At 37.7% G+C, this 24760-nt stretch overlaps 1 protein-coding gene across 2 annotated transcripts in view; it reads right to left on the bottom strand.

The window, feature by feature from the left end:
- Window positions 1-24760, bottom strand: part of GRIN3A (glutamate ionotropic receptor NMDA type subunit 3A) — a 140404-nt gene that overhangs the window by 59860 nt on the left and 55784 nt on the right. For both annotated transcript variants that reach the window (XM_072959822.1, XM_006204039.4), the window contains exon 3: window positions 20306-21353. In XM_072959822.1, the coding sequence (XP_072815923.1) occupies window positions 20306-21353 (1048 nt within the window). The remainder of the gene's footprint in view (window positions 1-20305; window positions 21354-24760) is intronic.

Below are 24760 nucleotides of genomic sequence, written 5' to 3' on the forward strand. Positions count from 1 at the left end.
TTAATACACAGATAAAGAAACTAGAGTTGATCAGGGTTAAATGACTAGTCCAAGCTCAAAGATTTGCTTATGGTGAAGCTGGGATAAGAACCTAGTTTCTTGAACTTTTGAGATTACATGAGTCATACAAGTAAAAATAAAGTGTGACCGTGTAGAAATTGAAGGATGAAAAGCGAACAGAAACAACTCGGAATATCTGGGTCAATGGTTAAGCTGCTGAAATGGAAAAACGAGTTTCCTTTTATGAAAAATTTTCAAAAATATTCATTTACTTAATGCCACAAATAACACATGAATCTCTTCTCACTGTAAAATGCAAATAGAAGTTTTATGGCATAAAACGTTATGGTATCTTTTCTTCCTTCCTGATTCTACTGCTTCCTCCAGAAGGGGTACTGTAGTGGTCATCATGAGTATTCCTGAGTTTACCTCACTGTCCAAGGGGCTGAATTTGGTATTCTGATGTTATTCTTTGATTACAGCCTGGAAAACGTTCTAGCCTTGTTTGAGACTATTGCTTTGCTTAACGAACATGAGATAGGAGTTTAAGCTTAAATGTGGGGCTAGTTGGTGTGCAGGGCACAGAGTGACACCAATCTCTTAGATTTCCATAGTAACTTTTCTATGTATTTGTCTGTTTATTTTCAGCTAAAGAGCTTCAAAAACACCTTCCATACATTTCCTCCCGACAACCCTGGGTGTCAGGAGGAAGGGATTGTTGTGTTCTTCATTTACAGAATAGGAAACCAAAATAGAGAGATTAACTGGGTACCTTCTAGTGGTTATATTAATGGCTCCAACTCTTCTCCCCTCTTTGATTATCATCCTTTGCCATGTCACCATGAGTGCTCTCCCTCTTTGACTCTTGATTCTGGGCAGGTGACTTATTTTGGTCACTGGAATGTCAGCAGGTACAATGTAACAACAGTCTTGGGAAAGTGCTCATACCTTTCTCCTGGTGCTACAGCCCTCTGCTACCATCATGAGAAAGACATGCCTAGATTAGCCTGATGGAGGATGAGACGTGTAGAGGTCACCTCAGCAAACATTAAAGCACCCCAAATCAGCCAACAGCCAGCTGTCCCCCAAATCTGTAAGTGAGTCCATACTAGATCAGCTGAACCTGGCAAACTTAGGAGCTATATAAACATTTTTTGTCGTATGCCACTGATGTTTTGCAGTTGCTTGTTATGCAGCATTATCGTAGTAACAAGTAACAGATACAGTAGTAACAACTACAAATGAAGATCCAGAAGTTTAACTAAGTCTCTGTCTCCACGCCTAGTGCTCATGTCATCTGGCCCAATGTTGCCTTTTTGCATTTGCACATGCTATTTATTACCTTTGCCTGGAATTTGCATTTCCATTCCTCCTATTCTTTCTTTAAAATACAGATTAGGTACCGTCTCCCTTTGGATGCCTTCTCTAATCTTCCCAAGAAAGAGTTAACTATCCCTGTGGGCGCCACTTCTCCCTTTTACATATTTTTATTATTTCATTAATCACATTATAGTGCAATTAGTTGTTTATTTGAATGTACTTCTGAAGGGAATATAATTTTCTTTGAATTCTTTTAAAAATCATCATAGTGCCTCATTAATATTTTTGGAATAATGTTAATTGATAGAAAGAAGAACATGAAAAAAGAAAGAAACAATTTCTTGCTGAATGATTTCAAGCATATTTTTGATTTGGTTTTACCTGCCATCTAAATTAGTATTCCTTGGTCAGGTGAAGCCTCAAGAACAACGAATTCATTAATGCATTAAGTTAGCACATATATATCATATATACTGTGTACCAGGAAAGGTTCCCACTCCAACGGAGAAAAATGATCAACAAAAAGTAAACCAGATAATTACACAGTGATACATTAAAGAAAGGAAGAAAAAAATGGTACCATGAGATAGAAAGTCAGGTGAGGCAGTCAGGGACACTGAAATCCTCACTTGGCACTTAATGGTGAACACACTTCCTTTTCTAGTTTTGCTGCAGGGTTTAATCTCAACTTGGTTATACATCTTCTGAGAACAAAAATTGGGTGTATTGTTCTTTATATCTTACACAGACTCTAAGCACAGAAAACAGCTTGCTGGCTGATTTATTAAATTCATTGTGTGTGTGTGTGTGTGTGGCGTCTTCCCTTCAGATTTTGAAATTTATGCTATTTGCTTGGAGGGTTATTATAAGCCTATAAATTCTTTAAATAAATTTCATATTCCTTGGTAATACTTCTGGGCTTCTTCTGAGATTTTCCATTTAGGAGTGGTCATAGGCTTTATTTTGAAGATCTATGTCAAAGCATAAATCCTCAGTGCCATGAATGTTGACTGTAATTCTTCCCAGAGAAGTCAAAGATGCAGTCAGCCTTGCTGTTAGAAGTGTAAGAAAACTAACTAGAGGGGATCCTCAGCCCTTATATTAGATATAATCTGTCCTTCTTCATTCATCTGGTCATCTGGGATTATGGTCATATACAACTCTGGAAAATTACAGAGCACTGATACTGGCTGGCCCTTGTGCTCAGAGATTTTATATACATTATTTCATAATTGCATGAAGACAGTGCTATGAGTAGGTATTATTTTCATGTCTACTTCTTAGGTGAGGAATCTGAGGCTTGGAGTTTAACTAACTTGCTCAGGATCACAAAGTCCAGTTGTGTGGCAGAGGCAAGATTCAAACACAAGTTTTCCGACTCGAAGCAAGGTTTAGGGAACCTTCATTGTTTTTGCCCAGCAAATGCTTATCAAGTACCAGGCTCTGTACCGGGTTCTGAAAATACAAAGATGATCGAAATGACATGAGGGCCGTTCTCATGAACCTCAGAATAAGAGAGGGAGAAGAGAAGATCAAAGAGTGGGTTTGAGGGGTTCTGTGTAGCAGTTTGTCTATTTAGAAAAGCAAATTTGCGTTGAATTCCCCAGAGAGACAGCAGTTTCCAACATTCTCTTTCCACCAAAGACACTGCCCCTTAGAGATGGAACTGATTGCTAATGGGTTGATTAGGGATCCCAGGCAGTATGCCTTGTGCCATGCCCTGTGGCTGTCTGTGTTTTTTTTTTTTGTGCGTGTATGTGGTTTTACATGCTTTTCCTGACCTCCTTGGACAAGGAACACCTGGGACTAGTTGGCTTTCCTATTTCCTTTCAAAGCAAACTGGCTGAGTAAACTTGTCTTTTATGAGGCTTGGTTTTCTATCAGCATTTAGTTTTTATGTATTCAAACTTTCCTCTAATATGCATAATTGCTGAAAGAAAAAGCTGTAGAACAGCCATGAATTATGGCTTTTAGGGGAATGAGCATTGCAGTTAATGTTGCAAGACAGCTTCCATTATAATCCTGTTTTCACATCTTTAAGATTTTTTTAGGGGGGATGGAGGGGAGGTAGAATTTTTCTTTGAGCTAAAAATTTCCATGGTTTGACTCAGCCCAAGGTGATTTTCAGAAATGAAACATTTGCACAAATGTCTCCATTTATTTTTTGAGTTATTGTATTTGGAAAATGCTGTTCATTTTTTTCTCCAAGTATTAATGCATAAAAGATTTCAAGTATGAATGGCTATTGAAACTTCAGTTATCACATGCCACTTGTCTCAAGAATGACATGTGAGCAAGACTGTAAAAGAATTACCATTCCCCAAAGCTAGATTCTTTACATAACTATATTACAGCATTTAATGCAAAAGTGGTTAAAATATCTCATTAGTTTTAGACTTACATTGCAATGCTTGGTTAGCACACAGCTTTTCAGAGTGGAAATAAAAATTTTGGTTACTTTTATTACTTTCGAATTTATGATGAACTCTAAAGTGAGAAAGACATTTAAAAATAATTTATGTACTTATTAAACTAAAATAATTATCTAATTCTTTAGCTTAGGTCTGCTTTAAGTGTGTCTCTTATAAATGACACATTCTTGAGACTTTTGAAAAAGTGAAGCCAACTTTTGGGGAGCAGAATTACTAATAATCATAAAACCAAAACCAATTCTTCCCATATCTGATGATCTCTATTTAGAATTTTGGCACATATGTAAGTGTTTTGCTCAACTGGTTTGTCTCTCTAATTTGTTTTTCCCTTCCACCTATTTTTGATACAGTTTGATATTCAGAAATACAACCTTTCTGTGTCCATTTTTTGTTCTATGTGTATGACTTAAGATTACTTATTTATATTTAACCTACGTTAAAAGTCTACTGTCTGTACCTCGTCACTAAGCTGAGAAAATATGTATATTGGAAATACACATATGAATACAAATGAAAATTGTATTACACTGAAAATTGATACAAATGAAAATTATATTATCACTGAAAATAATACAATTAACTGCTTGAAGTGATACTGAAATACTGCTGAGAAATGACTTATGTGGTCAGAACTCTTTCCGGGCTTTTCCACTTGGTGGCGATCTTTACATTCTTCTCCCAAATGAATGACCTCTTTCTTAGGTAAATGTTTCACACTGAATAACCTCTTGGCCTCTTCTAGAATCTTGTACCTATTATTCTATTCAGTACAATACTTTACGAGCTTATCGTCCTAATTAGTTACTCGTTGAATATTACCTCTGTAGTCTTTAAATCTAATTCTTTTGTGACTGGAGATGAGGCATTTTATACAAAATGGCTTAGTGTTTTCTCATTGCAAATTCTGCTCTGGTACACACACACATGCACATATATACATCTATACACACATACACACATATATAATATACATGTATTACAGACCGTACTATATATACACTGTTTCTCATTATATATACATATAATACGCACAACATATTATGACATATATGCACATGTCATAAGTGTATATTTTAAAGATATATATCATATACATATGAAATATACATATATACAAGATATGTATATGCATATATGATATATGTAATATGTATATGCATATTTCTTGTTAATGTCTAGGCTATATTATTTTCTGATTCTTTCCCACTTTTCCTGGTAGCATATCCACACAGCTATTCTCATCATTTTGAGGGAGATTAGAGCTCTGTATGCTCCTTTCAAGGTCTCTTTTTTCCCTCATTCTCATTATCTGCTTAGGAATGAGCTTTCCTCTCCTCTGATCCTTCATAATTCTGATTCAGCATTCAGAGTTCATTCAGCTCTATGTTTACTTCCTCAAGGAGGCCTTCCCTGATTGTGTCCCCCACAACTCCCCAAATTGGTGAGTTTTCTGTTGATACACTGGCACAGCACTCTGATCATCACCGTAACACTTATCTCATAATTATGGTCATTTAATGTCTGATTCCCTGGCTAGAATGAAAGTTCTCCAAGGGAAACTTTGGGATCTGACTTGTCTGTAGTTGTAGCCCCAGTCTTCTCTTAGTGGCAGACATAGGATGACTTATTTATATGTATGGAATGGATGATGAATGAATTGTCCACCTGCCATTCTCATTTATAAAAATAATTTCTACATTTGAAGTCATTAGTCAATATGACTAGGCATTTAATATAGTTTTTCCTATAATTGCTATAGAGAACAGGCTAGTTACGGTACTCAATGGCTGAAAGCATTTCAACAACTTTTGCCCATGGGGAGCTATAATTTCATCTTATGATATCATAAACCACTCAAGGATTTCATGTAGTTACCAGAACCTTGGGCTAAAATTATAACCCTGAAAGCCCTTGCTGCCTATTAGTCATTTGGTACATGACACAAAGCAAAATATATTCTGCATTCTTGGACTTTAGTTTGGCTCTTAGTATATTGGCTGCTTGATTTTTATATTTGACCTGCAAAATATTCAGCTCCCTGAAAGCTTAATCCATCCAAAAACCTAAGGTAATTGACGAGTACTAGATGTACATTGAGCAGTAATTAAATGAACACATTATGAATTTCTTATTTGTTCTGATAATTATTTTTTTCAAATTATATTCTTGAAATGCTGAGCAAAGCTTTGGGAACTGTGAGCATTTCTACCCTTGTATGCTTAAAAAGTTTTTGAACATAGTTTAATATGGGGCCACACATTGTACTGAAAATTGTGATGGATCTGAAATGAGGAAACTTGGGTTCAAGCAGCAGTTTGAACTTTGACAAAACCACTTAACTCCTCTGAGCTTCAGTCTTCTCTCTTGTTAGGTGTCTTTTCTGCCTCCCAAAGACAGAGGGGAGAAGCTGAGGTGCTGGAGTGAAAGCATTTGTGAAGCAACAGAGAGTTTTACAAATCATTTGTGCCATTATTATTTGTCATGGTAGTGAAGCAAAACAGTCATTTTCTAGAAGCATGTAAAAATGAAAAGAAAATCGCTGGGTCAGGATAAAAGCTTAAATTTCCAATATATGATACTTTCTCTTCTTTCAGCACTCAGCTGAAGATAAGAACCCAAGGGCAAGCCGATGCCAGTGGTAGCATTATGTGAGTACAGGGGTATCACCTCTCATTCTTCCGGATGAGCTGGAAACAATGAGTTGCCAGGTGACTTACGAGATGTGAAGAGCAGGGTGAGAAATGGGTTAATGATGGTTCAAAGGAGAAGATGATAAGCTGGTTCCTATCTATCCAGAGGACAGAACAAGAGTAAAAAGGCTCACAAAATAAAACAAGGAGGAACTCTTGGCAATGAGGGGACCAGTGACAGAGACTGGGGTTCTTTTCTGAAACCCTTTAGAAGACGGACTGATGTGCTGTAGGTTGGGCTGGAAGGCACAGAAGCAGCATAGGTCAGTTTGACAGTGGGGTAGGGAGAAATTCTGAATGGACCATGAAGAACAAAACTGTAGGGGTCCATTATCCAAGATGTCTACCAGCTGGGCTAAAATTGTAGCTAGCAGGCCTGGGCTCTGAGTCAAAGCATTGCCCTGATGTTGGGAGAGGACCAGAGCTAAGCAGGACCATAATATCAAAGTCACTGGAAACATAAATTTATTAATAGGGCATGACACCACTTAAAAGATGGAGGTAGACTTTATTCCTGGAACAAGCCACTGATTCAAGGGTAAAGGGCCAGCAGCAAAGTGACCTGAGCCGGCTCATCTGGGAACTGACCTACAGAGATGCTTCTTCAATCTCTTTAAAAAATTATCTATCTATCTATCTATCTATCTATCTATCTATCTATCTATCTATCTATCATCTATCCAATTTTTCCCCTCCCAGTTTTACTGAGATGTAATTGACATTCAGCACTTTCTAAGTTTTAGGTGTACAGCATAATGGTTTGACTTACATATATCATGAAATGATAACCAAAATAATTTCAGTGAACATCTATTATCTCATGTAGATACAAAAATAAATCATTCCTAAATTTTACTGTATAAATGGAACACCTAGGGATCCTGTTAAAAATGCAGATTTTGATTTAGTAGGTATGCCAAGATTCTGCATTTCTAATAAGCTCCTGAAGATGCCAAAACTGTTGGTCCTTGGACCACACTTCTGAGGAGAAGCGCTAATAAGTTCTCCCTGAATGACAGTGGGATTAGTTCCTGAGCCTGTTGGGAGAAAGATAAGAAAGAGGGCTGTGCCTGAACATGAGGAAGAAGAGGCCTCAGCTGTGAGAAGTAGAGAGAGAGGAAACTGAGTCTTGGCAGGACGCTGTGCTGTCTGTCTTCTCCTTTAGTCTGTTCCACACATCTGATGTTTGGTGTCCTCTCCCTAACATTCATCAAACTGTGCAGTGGTATGTATTTTCCCAGCTCTGAGTAAGGAGAATTATCTAGTCTAAATTAACCTATATAAGAAACCAAGAGAAGTCTCCCCCCTTTCAGGGAACATTGGTCTTATCTTGAAGTATACGCAGTGTATGTAGGAGTCTTCTGGAGGAGATGTTCTTAATACAAAGAAATGACTGATGGGAGAATTTCAGGACCAGCAGGAGGAAGAAAGATTTGAGATGCCTCTGATATTATTATTTCCAGGAGTGAGCAACACTTTCACACGAGTGCCAATTCAGTAAAACTAAAAATGTTAGTAGAATGTATTTACTATTCTGTATACATATTTTGTATAATCTACTATTTTTTTTACTTTACAATATATATCTAGTTTATTATTTTTTCTTAAAAGCAATATTGTGTACCAATGAAGGAATGTACTCTACTTTAACCAATCTCGTCTTCATGACTAGGAATTATTTCTAGTCTTTCAATAGTATAAAAATAGCTTGATGAGCAGAAACTGATTTAGTCTCTGACCTCTTTGAACAAAATCTATGTGAGCTGAGTGGTGCTGAAGGTAGAGTCGGGTACCCAATTGAGGGATTTAATAGAGGAAGATTATTTAGCACCAGAGTTCAGACTCAGATACTACAGCTTCATTTGGAACTTTCCCACCACAGGCTAAGAGGAGAAGTTAAGCGGCCATTCCACAGGGAGTGGTGGCAGGGGAGCAGGGCAGCATCTGAGACTGGGACGGTATGACACGGCGGTGGTGGATGGAAGACACTCTGCAGTTGCATCGCTCCTTCTTTGTAGTTTACGAACTACCCAGGAGGGCACAGTCTTGCTACATCACTTCCCTGGGTAGGGCAGCAATGCTGCTGATGGTGAGGGTCCCGGCGAGACTTAGTTCTTCCAGGATCTGTGTTTCTCTCACTTCATCATTGCACACTGAATCATATGTTGTGTGTGTACAAACCCAAACATCACAGCTTTAGCAGCTGTCTCTGCCCTTGAATCATCTTTGATGTGTGCAGCTTTCCCAAACTAAGTCCGGGGTGGGGAAAGTGCTGGTTGGAATAAATCAGGTTGGGGAGGACATTCTTACTGCATGGATAAATGAAACACTGATTAGAAATAATTCACAGTCAGATATTGTTGGATATGAATCCTGCCTCTACCATTTATTAGCTATATGGCCTTAGATAAGCTATCTAGTTTCTTTTAATGCTGTTTCCTCATCTGTATGGATGCACTAAAGTTTAAATGAGAAAAGTCCATGTAAAGCAATTAGCAAAGACCCTGGAGCATATCGGGTGTCCAGTAAATGTTATAATTATACTATTCATTGATGATTTTTTCAGTTTCTATTCCTGAAATTATATCTATAGATTACGGAGCTAAGTAGTTCATGTATGACCCTTATGACACTGACTGATCATCATTTCAAACATATAAACCACAGGAGATGCACATATTTATATACCTATCTTCACTTAACATTCTCATTTGCAATAGGATTCACTTCCATTAATTCTATGTCTTCAGATCATGCATGAGAAAAAAACCCCAGTTCAAACAGAACTTAAACAACCATTGATGGGTTCTGTTTTGGTTGGCACTGTTAAAATTTTACTGTCATTTGGCATTTTTTAGGCAGCAGCTTCCTGATAAAATGCTGTGGTAAGTGCACTTCCAAGTTTGAAAAATATTAATGGGTTCTGACTAAACATCTTTCTAAACTTAAGCTATGAATAATACCATCTATGTATATACAATTATATATATAATATGTGTGTGTGTGTGTATATGTATATATATAGCGCATTTGAATTGTCTGAAGCAGGCTTGTATGCAATTTCATTTGGGAAAACTGAGCCCTAACTGGCTAAATCCCAGGCTGAGTTCTCAATGGAAGTGAACACACAGTTAAGCTTCCTGACTTACCACTGGATACTCCTGTGGTTAAATTACACAAGCTTCTGATCTGATTAAGAACCAAAATGTCAAGCTGAGACTGAATCATAAAAATCCAACACTCACCTTAATCTGCACTGTTAATGGAACTAAAATATGTATTTTAGACATAAAAGGGGTCTCTTTTGGGGGTTGCTGGCAACATCTTCAGATACACATAGATATCTATTGAGTATGAAAATGAGATTCTTCACAGGGAAGACCATCAGACTTAGCAACAAACTTCTATTTATCCAACATCAGGACTTTGTCTTTTGTATCACTGTACCTTGCTCCCTACCAGGGCTCTCCTTCCACTCATTCTAAAGCGTTGAGTATGGAATGGTTTCGAATGGTTTGAATGACTGTGAGACCAATCAGTGACTTGTGGCCAAGATGAGTCCAGTAGGACAGAGACAGAGGGTGCAGGCACCTCCTACCTGCAGTTGGAGGGTGTAGCCAGGTGATTTCCACCTAATGTCCAAGAGGGACCTGGAGTAACGGTGCTCCCTAATTACAAATGTATGTGTTAACTTTGTAACTTGTGTTAAATTTGAAAATAATATAAATGTATGCCTGTGAACATACAGTCCATAGACATGTATATAGATAATTTTTTATAATTACATAAGTGAATATTTATAGATATTCTATGACATATTCAACAATATAGAAAGTTATCTATGTATTAAGACAGTGCTTGCTAAGCAGGTTAATAATGTAAACAAAGTTATAGACCAATTTCCCCCTAATTTAAGGGAAGAGTTTGCAAAAACTTGGCTCATTTTCTGTTTATATTCAAATGAAGGAAGTGATCTTAGACATTCATTAAAGGTAACTCAGCAGGATGTCTAATTGAAAGCATTTTGCTGCAGTTAGTATGAATTATTGTATCTATTTGAAAGTAATAAAGCTGCAGTTATTTAAAAAATTCTATAAAGATGCCATTTCAAAATCATTCTGGAAGTAGGTGAGGAAATAAATAGATCGCATGCTCATTTGTTCAGTTTTCCATTTATCAACCTGAATTAGCAAGGAATTGATGGTTTTCTTAAAGTTCCTTGAATTGAAGAATATTCAGGAAGGGAAGGGAAATACCCATTTTTAAAACGCCTACTAAGTGTCATGTACTGTATGTCTCATCCCTACTCGACCACTAAATGTTTCTGACCTAACTCCACATTCTGCTGCCAGCAATCCTGAACTACCTAGGCTGTGGCAGCATTATCTGTCTCATGTTCCCATTCAAGGATCCTACATCTCTGACCCTTGGATCCACTATGGGCATCATGGTCTTAGGTTTTCTTTGCTTTGATGATCTGCTTATATCAATTTCATGGTTCCAACACTCCAGGTCACTCTTGGATACAATTTAAAATTCACTTGGGTACACCTTCCAGTTGCAAGTTTGAAGTGCTCCTGCCCTCTGCCTCTTTCCTACTGGACACATGCTGGTCACCTCTGCTTGGACTCATGGCCAAGTCCATTATTTACCCAATGCTTATCTGAACGAATGGTTGCCATATGCTTAGGCTCTAGGCATACAAGTGCATAAGATAGAGCTGGTCTCCACTCTCAAGGAGTTTATAATTTAGTTGTGGATGAAATCAGAACTTCAGCTAGATATCTCACATCCATTATCTCCTGTAATCCTCTTAAAGGAGGATACAGAGGCCATGGTAACTAACCTGCCAAACTTTACAAACATGTATCAAACTTAGATCAGTCTAACACCAGGACTTCGCCCTTTGTGTCACTGTATGTTGTGCCTTACTGGGGCTTTCCTTTTATTTGTTCCATAGCGTCTAGTCTGAGAATGGTTTTGAATGGTCATATCAAAAGCGCTGATTTCAAAGGAATCCCTGCAGAATGCTATACCCTACTCCAATGATGCTGCCATTTTCATTCTTTTATTAATTGAAGAACATTTATAAAATGTTTACTGCTCACCCAACACTGTGAAGATCCAGTGATGAGCAAGACACAATGGAACAATTAACAACTCAACAAATAGATAGCATGACAATTTCAGATTGTGTTAAGCCCTGTGAAGGTAATAAACTGAATGGGCATGAAAATACGCCCTCAGAAGCTTCTGTGGAAAGCACAGCGTCTTTAAGATGTAAAGATTTTACAATGGAAGAGCTACTCATTGAGGAACTCACTCTACCTGGACTTGAAAAGCTGCAGACAGCAGGAGTGCATGAGGAGCAAATATTGCTGTTGTGACTACTGTCTCATGTCTGATTTATTTTCATCCTTACTTGGCTTATGATGTACTTTCTCATAACATAAGTAATATAGGAACACTGTAGAAAATATGAAGTGGAAATAATAAAATAAATATTTTCTGTATTTACACTGCTCAGATACCAGTGCTGTTAAGACTGTGTTGTCTTTCCTTCTAGTCACTTCTCTGTATAGCCTGTACATATGGATATTACAGAACTGGAAATACAGTATATGGTTTTGTACTCCAACTTTTCACTCAACATTTTATTTTGATTTTTTGACATTTTAAAAGCTCTTCCAAATCATCTCTACTGGCTGCATTTTTATAGCACATAGGAACATTGTAATGTATTAATAGTGCTATTGTTGGACATTTACATGGTTTCCAAGTTTTTGCTATTTTGAGTAAGACTGCAGTGAATCTTTGCAATAAATTGTTGTCCATATATTAAGTTATTTCCTTTGGACAGACTCCTAGAAGTGGAAGTCAAAGGTGAAAGGGCATAAACTCTTTTAAGGCTCTTGATATAAATGAGCAAATTGATTTATGAACATACTGTAATAACTTACCCTCCCAACAGCAGTGTATTCTAGTGCTAGTCTAAATATGTTTCCACCAAGATTGAGAGCTATCAATAAAAGATTCCTATTTTGATAGGTAAAAATATTATCTCACTACTGTCTCAATTAGCATTTCTTTGATTATAACGAGAAGTTAACATTTTTAAAAATTATTGGTTAAGTTTATTTCTTTTTTGAATTGTTAACATTCTTTATTTACTACTTGATTTTAACATTACTTAATATACTTTGCTCTCTTCCTGAAAAAATTTAAAGCAGCTAAAGGTCACATAAAATATAAGATATAAACTAAAATAAAATATGGTGAAGTGGAAAACAAATAATATGAAGCCAGGAGTGATGTTTAAAATGCATACCACAATTGCAATAAATCTGCTATTAGTTTGCAAGAATTTTGCCTCCAAGCTCTCTAGAAGTTAGCTCAAAAAGAGAATCTTGCTATTTACTCAGTCTTCATTGACAATGAAAAACAGAGATACAGAGGGGGATAGAGACAGAGAACTAATTGTTCAAGATAAATATAATTAATATTGGTATTAAATTCTGACCAGACTTTGAAACTATTTATTTTATTATTTTGTGCCCCCTAGCTGTCAGATGCTATGCAAATTGCTTTACTTGGCTTACTTTAAGTTCCATGACTATTTACCGGGAGCAGGAACTATATTAATGAAATTTAGAACAGCGCCTGGCATATGGGAGTGGTCAATGAGTATTAGTTTTTTTCTGTTATTATTACTAACATTAACTATTTCAATATTTAGAGCAATAAATTCCTTGAATCTTCTTTTTTTAAAAAAAAATAACATTTTTCTTAGAAGATTCAGTAACAATCAAACCAACAAAAAAGTCCTTTGGGATTTTTATTGGAATTCCTTTACACCTATAAACTAACCAAGGGAAAATTTGACATCTTTTAAACACCTAGGCTTCCAATTTGGTAATATGGCAGTTTCTTTGTTTGCTTGTTTGTAATTTATTAAAACAGCTTTATTAAGATATAATTCACATGCCATACAATTCATCCATTTAAAGTGTATGATTGAATAATTTTTAGTACATTCACCAGATATGTGCAACAATCAGCACATTTTAAAAATCTAAACCATCTTTTACGTTTTGTACACTAGAAATTGTTTTCTTTTAATGCAATTCTTAGAGAGGACACTTCTCTGATCTACCACAAATTTCTGTTGCCAGAGTTACTGGGATGTTTCTCCTGTTATGTTTTCTATCTGGAAGTATGTGGAGCCGGTGGTAGGTGCCATTCTTGTCAAACTAGCATTTCTTGTATTTTTCTTCTTTTGAGAAATTTTCTCTCTAGAATGGTAGTAAAACCCCTCTACTTTATTACTTGTCCTATTCTTGGCCCCTTTTTCCTGGCTTTCCAATTTTGTAGCTTGTGATGGAGGGTCATGTTGCACCCTTCTCCCTCCAGTCTAGGGGCTTCTGCACATGCTGCCATGTCCCCTTGAGATGCTAACACCACACCCAACTTCTCTTCGCTCAGCCAGGCTTGCTTTACTTACGGTGGTGGTGGTGGGGCTTCGATTCTCCATTCAGATCAGGTCTCCTGTGAGGCTCTCAGATTCTGTTTTTTTCCTTCACAGTAACTAACTACCGTTTAAAACATTACCTGATTTATGCATTCCCCTGATTAATGTCTTTCTGCCTCACTAAACTCTATGTTGCAAGGACAGTGTTTGTTTTGCTGACAACTAAATTCCCAGCCTCCTAGTATGGTGCCTGGAACAAAAGTTGCTGTTACTGGATGAATTAAAGGAAGACCAAATGAATGTCTTGGTGTAGTTCACATTTTTTTCCTCTCACCTTAAACTCCATTTTCAGCATCTTGCTTGCCTTAGAGTCTGGGCATCTCTCCCTTCTCCAAGGCCAGTTTTTATTATATGAATTTGTATGTTTTATTGGGCAGCCACATGCTGCTATATGAAGATCAATGAAGGTGGTTTTTCATTATTTTGGGAAATGCTTATCATTTCCTACTAGGGCTATGTGACTGTCCTTCGCTTTACTATTTCTGGTTAAAGTTTGCTCTTGCCTTCACAACAGGGCTATTTAATTTTTAATATTTACTTGAATGTTCACCAGGACTGACTATTTTTCTAAAGCAGCACCATCATTTGCCTGTAGGAAAAGTGACACTAGTCTCATATTTCCTCTAAGGAGCTGATGTATACATGCATATATATATATATATAAAATAGAAAAAAACAGGGCCAAAGAGGGCATTTTATATGAGAGGCTGGAAAAGAAGAACTAGAAGGTACATTAAAATCAGCAAATAGCTCATTTTGAAAGCTCATGTATCCTTTAAACTGGGACAATTCAACTCCAGCAGGGGAGGCAGGGCTTTATTTTTCAGTGCACTTTATGATTTATGAAGCAATTTTCTCATCTTGTTTTATATCTTAGCATACTGGATGTTAATGGCTAGAATGCCCAGGCCTACTCCTTAGACCATAGACCCAGATGAAAACCTCGCTGGATAAAAATAATACTGCAGTTTTTACCCACCTGTCAATCATCCCAAAAGGCTAGGAGGAGATGGCTTTGGATGATGAGGCAGTGGGCGCTGGCTTCCATCTTTCTACATTACTATATTTTCTGCATTGCCTATAATGAATTGTGCTAGTTTTATATTGGAAAATTATCCATATAAGTGCTATTAACTATATTCCTCATAAATTCTTGCTTTCATGGTCTCATGCTTCAAGAGCCCACCCACTTTGAAGCATGGAGCTTGCTTTCCAGAAGAGTCAGTGGGAGACTGTGAGAAGCTACATATATTACTTTTAGTGTAAAATAAATTATTCTGGCAAAAAATAGTTTAGCCAAGTGAGGACAGAACCATCCTCTTGAATTTCATTTGCACAGCAGGACAGTCCCTCTCCCTTGGGGTTATCTGTAGGAGCAGCTTGCAACAAGATTATTTCTTCCTTCTGACCCCCGTCAGAAAAAAAAAATTCCAACCTCCCTTGGCTGCTGTAACATGTAGTGACTTATAAATTGGTCTGTCCTGCACAGCCTTTTGCATTTAATTTTATTTCTGATTCAAAGCAGTTGGTTAAAGCCAGTGTATCTCAACTCTGAAATGGTGATAAAATGTTCACACTTAACAGTTTTATTAATTGTGTTAAATGTATAGCCAGCATGCTAAACAATTAAGATCAAGAAGAAAAATGGAGCTATTACAGCCATTGTACGATATCTGATATCATGGTTTCAGATGCTTATGCAGCCAGGACTCAATTTACTGATGGATTGGACTGGATAAAAACAGATTGCAAATCTTACTTTTTTGTCAATAGGTTTTCATCCAAACACATTTCCCAGAGGGATATTTTATAAGTGTTGTTTAGACCCCAAGACCAATATTACAGAAAAAAAAAACACCAAGAAACAAAAAAAGCAAAACCAAAAACATAGCCAAAATTTTGGAACAGAAGTAGAAACTATTTACACAAAAAATAAGAAAATACTATTATTATAATTTAAAATGTTTTATGTAACAGAAAAGTAGTTGTAAGGAAAGAATAGACGGAACTCCCAGGAGTCTGTTTTTGAGACTGGGGTTGCCTAGATCATCTCAGTAAGAGCAGACGACATCAATTCCTAGGAGCACATTTCTCAATAAAATGCTCCTAGGAAAGCCTGGGAGCTGTCATTCTCAGAGTTTTCAGGCAAACAATTATAACAGGGAGACACAGAGAGATTATCTCAAGATAACTATAGAAGACCTAGAGAAGGGAAGGAGGCAGGTGCTCCAGAGCATTAATGTGCAGGCACAGGGAAATTTGCCTGAGGTGAATTAACGGAGGTGTGAGTAGGGAAAATGGGATGAAAATGGCGGCATGGTACACTGGGATCAGTCCTGATATCCAGTAGATGAGGGGGATGAAAAGATGTGAAAAGAAATGAGACAGACCGTGAGTCAGGGGCAGAAGAATCTTCAGAGTGATTAACAGTCTATATAAATCACCTCTCCTTCAGCTTTAGGAGACTTTCACCATACAGCAGAAAAACAAATATCCCAAGAAAACCAAAGAGATCTGTGACTTCTATGTAAATGGTACCTTTTTACTCATCAGAAATAAAACACTATAAAAATGGAATCATGAAAAATATTAGGAAAGAAGCAAACCACATACAGCCAGTTTCATCAGATGTTAAAACACACACACACACACACACACACACACACACACACACACAAACATACACACTAATTCTCATGGTTTGGACTGGGCACCGTTCAGCCTTCATCCTCTCTGATAACCGTGTAAGAAGCTAGATTTGGCAGGTAGGATAATATTAATCCTCATCTCATAAAGTTAAAATTCAACCTACAGAGAGGCAGTCAAGGGTCTGCATGACTTTGCTACAAGGCACCTTTATCTCTTTACCATCCACCTCATGTCTCCACCAATTTCATACTCCAACAATATGGGACTTCTTTATGCCTGTTGCCTCTCGTCAAACAGCCATTTTCCTCCCTGTCACCTTCTCCCTTGGGGACCTCATACTCACCCAGGGCTTTAATACACAGCATCACCTCTCTGCCCAGGATTCCCACCCGCTTCAACCTCACTCTTGAGCTTTGGCTCCGTTTTTCCAAACGTCTGCTGGATTTCACCGGATGTCCGACACAGATTTTAAAATGTGAGGTATGAAATTGAACTAATTACCACATTTTCTAGCTTATAAACTGCCTTTTCTGCCTCCTTAAATTATATCATCATCATCTCAGACACTCAGGCCTGCAACTCTGAAGGTGTGATTGTTGCCTCTCACACCCAATTAATTGCCACAATATTTCTTGCATCCTTTCTTCTGTCAGTGACGACAGCTATAACTTCAGCTCTGCCTACTGTCTTTCTCTTCTAGGCATGTTTGCACGCTGCTGCCTAAGCAACCCTCCTAAATGAATTCTGCTCCTCTGTACTCTTCCATTGCTCAGAAATGTCTATGGATCTCTACGGTCAAATGCTCATTTCTCTTAGCCTGATGTCAAAGACCCTCTGATATCTCAACAGAACTTAACTTTCAGACTGGGATCTTCTTTTCATGCAGAACGCTAAAGCTAATGTGAACGGTTCTAGATACCCTGACTGTGTCTTATACTTTCCACCTCCAAGTAGCTCATTCTGTTCCTTTGCTTGGAATGTCCACTCTTCCTCCCTTGATGCACATGTCCAAACTGGAAGTCTTTTTCAAGAATAAGCACACATTTTATCTTATTAATTAAGCTTTCCCTTGAAGGTGATTGCTTTTTCCTTGAACTTCGTCGTATTTTATTTCTAAACTTTGGCATGCTTATAACTTTCTAAGTTGCTTCCCCTTGTGTTTTCTATCTTTTATCCCCAACTTGACTTATTGCCGTCCCAACTTCTCCACATCACTTAGTGTAAAAAAGGGATACAGTCACGCAAAGGATTGAGCATTGATAGGAGAGAAAAGAGCTCGTGTGAGTGACTGTAATATACTTAAGAGTGAATGCTGAGTGACTGAAAGGGTGTGGAAATTGTTTTGATCATACTTCTCTATGGGAAGGTGAAGACCAAATGTCATCTGCGTAATACCATACATCTGGATGAAAACTGAACAATTCTGTCACCAACGCTATTTGCCAAAAGTCCAGATGTCAGGTATTGCTTAGTCAAATAATCTGGGTGTCTTTATATGAAAAATACCCCATAAATGAGAGACTTATAATGTAGAAACAACATTAGGAAAGATATATACCTTTTGAGGAATTGTAGTGGAAATTCATTTATTATGTAAAGTTGAAAATGTTTTAGATTTAGGCTTATTCCACTTCATTAAGACCTTACAGGATGTAACACAAAGTTGACGTGGTCCAGTTCTTCTCACTTTGTCTTGTGGGCTGGGTTAGATTGATAAAAATTTCACCTTTTTATTCTGGTGGAGTTGGGGATTGAACGACTGTTTCTTTTTGCTTAAAAATTGTTTTATTGCTCTCTATGGTTTTTCTTTCTGCTTTTCTTTTTAATCCCCTAAAATAATCATTGCTTCAGGTTTCTCATGTGTAACATCCATGACTTAATTCTGGCAATCCTTAGTTCTGATTAATGAAACTCTAGTCAGTGTAGTGTTTACTTTTTTATATTCAGTAACGGTCTGGCATCTTCACAACAGGCATATATTAGACTGTTCCTTATACTCGATTGCATTGAACAGTTTCCACATTGAGTTTGTAATATAAGCATCACATTGGCAAGATTCTTGCAAAACGTTGGCATAAGCCTCTATTAAGATGGTGAACCTCTGGGAGATCTTAGGCCTACTGGGGCAAAGAATAAACTGAGGATGCCAATTCTAGTGCAGAGTGTGAATGCTGAAGCATCACCAAAATCTCTCTTTAGGGTGACACATGTATTTATACTGCAGAGTTTATTTGTGTTCACTAAATTCCAGCTCATAACCTGAAGTCCCAAGTGTGCATTAAGAAGCAATGCAATTCATTGCCTAGTCAGTGAGCCACTGTTTGTTGAATATTTTTATGAGGTTCACGTCTCTTATTAGGAAATTTCCAGTATATGCGTCAAATTTCTCATGTTCATTTATTTACAGAACAGACCATATATCCTACTCCAAACCATTTATGAGAATTCTCTAAAGCTGCCATCAGCCGCCTGGGCCACTCCATCATTTAACAAAGACAGTAGTAAATGTCTTATTTCTTGATGCTCTTGGCAATTAATTTTAAATGTTTGATAGAAATGTGTAGTCAACGGTTCAATATGTTGAGATTTGGTGTGAAAAGAGGTATTTGAAAAGGCATGATGAGTATTTTATGTCTGAAATTCTCAGCCTAGCTCAAACTGCCTTAAACATAGTGTATCCTGGTTATGCCCACTGAATTGCAGCTTTCTCCAGTTTCTCCTAGACGAGTCCAATGCACTGGAATATAATTCTGCTCTAGATCTGCATTCTGCTTTCCACTGAGACTGCAGTACTTCCTTGAGCCCTATTTCAGTTGCCTTAATCCTTGACAACCCTCTGCTCTCTACTCCCACCAGGTTGAACCAAGTCCTCTATACTCCTAGTCACTGGGAGAGGTTTTGTTTCGATCCAGAAAGAACATAGACATGGCTGTCCTTACTCAAGTATCACCACTGCTTTAACTGCTTACCTAAACTCTACCCGCCTCCTCCCTTCTACCCTTAAAATCAGATGTTTAGAATATCAAAAGCAGCCTAGAATACATACAATTTTCTTGAATGTTCTTGGACATTGTAATGTGACTGTTGGCACCCTCTTCCAAATCCAAGGTGGCCATCTTTCCTTCTATAAGAACACCCTGTTCCTAGCTAATCCTGCCACCTCAGTTAGTTCAGTACTCCTGTCTACATCCATTGAGTTTCTAGCATCTGAATTTGGAAGCTTATTATAAAATGTTAGTTATTTCCATTTTATTATTTTTTTAATGGTGAAAAAAGATTCTTTACTATTTAAACTATGAACGTTACTATTTATTTGCATTAATTCCCAAGGGAAGTAATTAATTAGTTTTCAAAATTTACTTTTGGTGAAAATGCTTTGTAAGACTGTTTCCTGATAATCATTCTGCCAGACTGTCAACTAACACAAGGAAAAACTAAGCTAATAGATGTTTCTACCAGAAAGACTTTCTTTGGGACAACCACCCCCTAAAACCACTCACTCTTTTTGTTTTGTTTAATAAAACTATGGAATATTTAGTTCAATGAGGCAACAGACTTTTAGACCAGTCTCTATGGATGATTCAGAGAATATTCTTGTTTTAGATGAAAGAACATAGATATACGACAGTGTAAGACACAATATATGGAGTTACAACAGGGAAAGCTAGAGTAAAAAGAAGTATTACCTTAGGGTCATGTATTCCAGAAAGCTCTTCATAGATCTTCTCACCTACCATGACAGCAGCCAAGTTCGCCGTGTATGTAGAAAGGCAAAACATACAGAAAATGGCCCAAAGGTTCATTAGAAATCTTCCAGTCCAGCATTTTGGGGGTTTGATGGCTGCTGTTCTACCAAACAAGAGGGCATAACAGACATTCAAGGCTGAAGAGAAGGAGAAAACTTTACTTCTATTCCGCCCCTTGGGAGTCATACCAAAGGGGCTCTTCCATTCATACAGAGTGAGGAAGATGGCAGTGATGTGCAGAGCCACAAAAATCCCCAGCCACATGGTCCAGTGGAGTGGCCACATGAAGGCTCCAATGGGAGCTGCTGTGTCTCGGGTCCTCACTAAGATGCCCAAGCTGGTGGAGAAGAAAGGACTGGTGAAATCTATCACCTGGCTTCGTGCAGTGTTGATGCTGAAGGAAGTGACTGCCATGTGGGCTGACCCACTCAAGAGATCACCCACCAACCCAGTCCAGTGCCCATTTTTCCAGGCTCCATATTTGCCATCGCCAACAATATAGAGATCAAAGTCAAAGTTCATGTCTTCTGCTAGCTTTTCCAGCAGATCAATGCAATAGCCATAGCAGCACTTCTTGAATTTGATGGGCACTGTATCATTACTGCTATGGAGGCTGCTAAAAAGGCTGTCCAATATGGAAGAATCATTAGTCATGGGGTTTAGACAGAGTTGGCCAGCAGGGCACAAGCCTTCATCATCTACCTTCCGCGTGAAGACAAATGGATGTTCGATCAGGGTGACCACTCTCAAGTGTAGCTTACTTGGGTGTTGGAAGTGGGTTTTGTGCCTCTGGGCCTGCTCTGGCCATATTCCATAGTCCATGACAATCTTTCCCCCCTGCCAGCTGCCCAAGCGTGTCCACATTGGCTTTCCCATGGGGTCATGTTGCAGATTCCAGATGAAAAAGTTGTTTTCTGAGCTGATGATAGTGGAACCTTTTACTTTGATGGAACCACTGAGGCCTCTGAAAGTGGTGTTGGCTAGAAACCTGGCAAAGAGGAGCAAAGGCAAAAAGTAAGGAAGAGAGGAGAGGCCCAAGACAGAAAGCAGTGCTCATCTTTGCTTCTCTGTCTTAATAAAAAGAAACTCTCTTTTTAAAAAGGCATTGCCTATAATTACTTTGGGAATTAACAAGCTGGGCTCTTTCTAGGAGAAGAGTCCTATTTCACTGAGCAAATGAGATCTCACCCTCAGGTTCTAACACCTGGGCTAGGTGCTTAATTCTTGGTCTTACTCCAAATTTCTTTATTTCTACTTAAAGGATGTGTTAATTGTTTTCTGTTGTATACAGTTAATTATATATTCTCACAACTTTCCTAGCTATGGAAGTTCTCAGCATCTTTTAACATGTCTCACTTCTACTGCTCACTACATTCGATTGCAAATAAATAAGCTCAATAAATATACTATTTTTAGTGCAAGGAATGAGTTTTAATAAATATGCATATGCTTTTATATTTGCTTAAAAATTGCATTCATAATTCCAGAAAACAGCCAAATTTTGTTATAAGTGTTTCTCTTTTTAGAGTGGAAATAATCAACATGTCTGTCCCCATGAGGCCAGTCAAAGTTGCATGTTGGATACCATCCATGGAACACAGAAAAAGATGATAAATAGACTTACAGTTCCCAGGATAGCCTCAGGCTAACCTCCCTCTAAGTCATTAGAGAAAAACAATTGGCTCTGGCTCTAAAAAGAGCTTCTGCCAGAAGCCAAAGAAAGGAAAATTACCAACAGAATGATATACTGATGTCTAACCCTGTGAACCAGGGCTCTGTCAGTATACTTTCTGCTAAGGGCAGGGCAGGGCAGGAAAAGGCTTGGTCAGACTCTCTGTCTTTCTTAAATCTGGGAAGATAAGACAATAAGAGACAACATACAAGCTTGTGGCCCCTCTGTACTCTTAATTATGGCCTTAAGTCAGAATAAAAGCCCACATTTTGACATCAGACACACCTGTGTTTGAATACTGATCCAGCCACCTTCTAGCATTGCCCTGGGACACCAATTTATTGAACTCTAAGCTTCAGTTTTGTCATCAGGAAAATGGGGGAAAGAATTACATTTTTATTTTTTAATTACTTCCACTACATGGGTTAGGAACAAGGCATGTGAAGTGTATACCACACGTTTTGTCACAGAACAAATGCTCCAGATATGGTAACTATTACTTAACATCATTCGAAGTTTTTCACTCAAGGCTGTCCCCAGGTCCCTTTCTCTAGTCCTTTAACAGAATTTTTCTAGTTGGAGACGCAAAGTACTACATTATGATAAACTCCTAGAGATAAACTCAAGACATATTTCAAATTAAAAGATATCAAGGCAAAATGGGGATGTAACAGAATATTTTTTTGAGGAATTGGATGACATGCCTAGGTTCTTAGCAAAACACATTCATCCGCTGCTTGCCACAAAAATTATTCTGTAATTTACAAATGCAAATACACGTAGTAAGAAGCTATGCTGCCACAGAAGGAACATAGAAAAATCAGAAAGTGCGAAGAATGTACTAATTTTCATTAGAGATATAAATGTAAATCACATTTGAAGATGCTACTATCACTAAATGCAATGAAACTGCTCATTTTGGTAGATTGCATATAATGGTAATTATTCATGTTAGCACTCCCCAGTGGGACTCACCACTTAAAATGAATTCTATTTTGCAACAAGTAATGAAGTCTCAGTTATCTTAGTCTTTAAAACAGTTTTCTGCTTCTTTAGAGAAGTAGGGAGCCACATCATTAAAATATACAGATTAATCAATTGATAATTACATACATACTATAAAAGAAGGGTGACTATGATTGTGTTTCTGATGAGCAATCTACTTTTAGATTTGTTAAGAAACACACACGGATATGCTGACATAGCTTAGGGAATAAAATGGTTAGTAGTAAACAGGTTAATTTTATTTGGTTAATTTGGTAATTAGGAAAGTAAAGCTGTAGAAAGAGAAGCTCTTCATTATTTAAGCTATCATTAAGCACCAAATATTCTTTGGATGGACCCTTGAAGGACTATCACTGAGTGAATATATACTTAAATCATCTCAAAAAAGAGGTCTTCAGGAATCTTTCAGAGATTATATAACTCCCTCATTTCAGTAAAAACTATTCTTCGCTATCAAGGTTAAATAACATTCAACATGACCACAACTGAAGGACAATGCTCCATTATCTTTGAGGCATTCATCTGCCATAGAAAGACAAATCAACCAGGATCTAAACATCTTCCATTTCCCCAGACCAGAAAATCCAGTGTTTGTTTCACTTTGTGTTTGGTACCAAGAAATTAGATCTCAGTTAATCTGCATTTATGAGAGGTCATTTCTGTTTATTTTCCATTTTATAGAAAGAGTAAATTAAAATAATCTCATCGATAGCTTTAGTTATTATTACCCTCACTATGTACTCTTTGTAATAGAATGACAATGTGTAGCAAAGTTTAAATACTCAATATTAGTTAAAAGATGAAAAGGTTGAAATCTTGCTTTTGCTTAAATTGATTTGTACAATGTTCCTTTTTATCTTGCCCTGGACTCTTCTTGGGTGAACAAGAAGAAGGAAAAGCAGAGATAATATTTTTCCTTTTTTTAAAAGATTATTATTTTTTCTTCTATTTCCTCTTTTTTTTTTTTAATAGAGGTACTGGGGATTGAACCCAGGACCTCATGCACGCTGAGTAGCTAAGCATGTACTCCACCACTGAGCTATTACCCTCTCTCCAGGAATAATTCTACTGGCAAGATAAACTGATACAAATACCAGGCACTGTTCTTAGGACTAGCACTACAGAGATGAAAAACACACTCATTGTTCTCAAGGAGCTCAAAGTCTAATGATGGGGAGGAAGAAATGTGAACAAGCAATTCTAAACCAGTGTAATGAGGTAAACCTGAGTGTCACTGGAACAGAAAGCAAGGGCACCTGCACACTCCACCCTAGGGGTGACAAGGAAGGCTTCTTAGAGGAGGATGTGCCACAGCTGAGTCTTGAAGAAGGAATTATAGTTAACCAGGAAGGCAAGCTGGACTGATGCTGTCAACCCAGGGAGGTGTGTGTGCACAAGCCAGCGACAGAGAGAGCAAGCTGCATGATGATGATCAGTGAGAAAGAAGGCTAGGGATGAGGGTGGGAAATGAATGACAAAAGACCAAGGCCATAATGCAGGTAGTGGAGCCATCGAGAGAATTTTTCTGGGGAGGGGATAGGTCATCAGATTAGATTTTAGAAAGATCTTGTTTTCCTGCTAGCTATAGAGTCTGGAAGGAGAAGAGAGCTGAGCACAGTTTCAGATGTGGGGAGTAATGTTCGCGCCTTCCTTTTGCTTCCTCTCTTCCCTTCTCTCTTGCTTGTTTCACAAAGGGCTTAAGGTGGCAAGGGCTAAGG

Source organism: Vicugna pacos, chromosome 4, assembly GCF_048564905.1.
Source record: "Vicugna pacos chromosome 4, VicPac4, whole genome shotgun sequence".
NCBI classification, from domain to species: Eukaryota; Metazoa; Chordata; class Mammalia; order Artiodactyla; family Camelidae; genus Vicugna; species Vicugna pacos.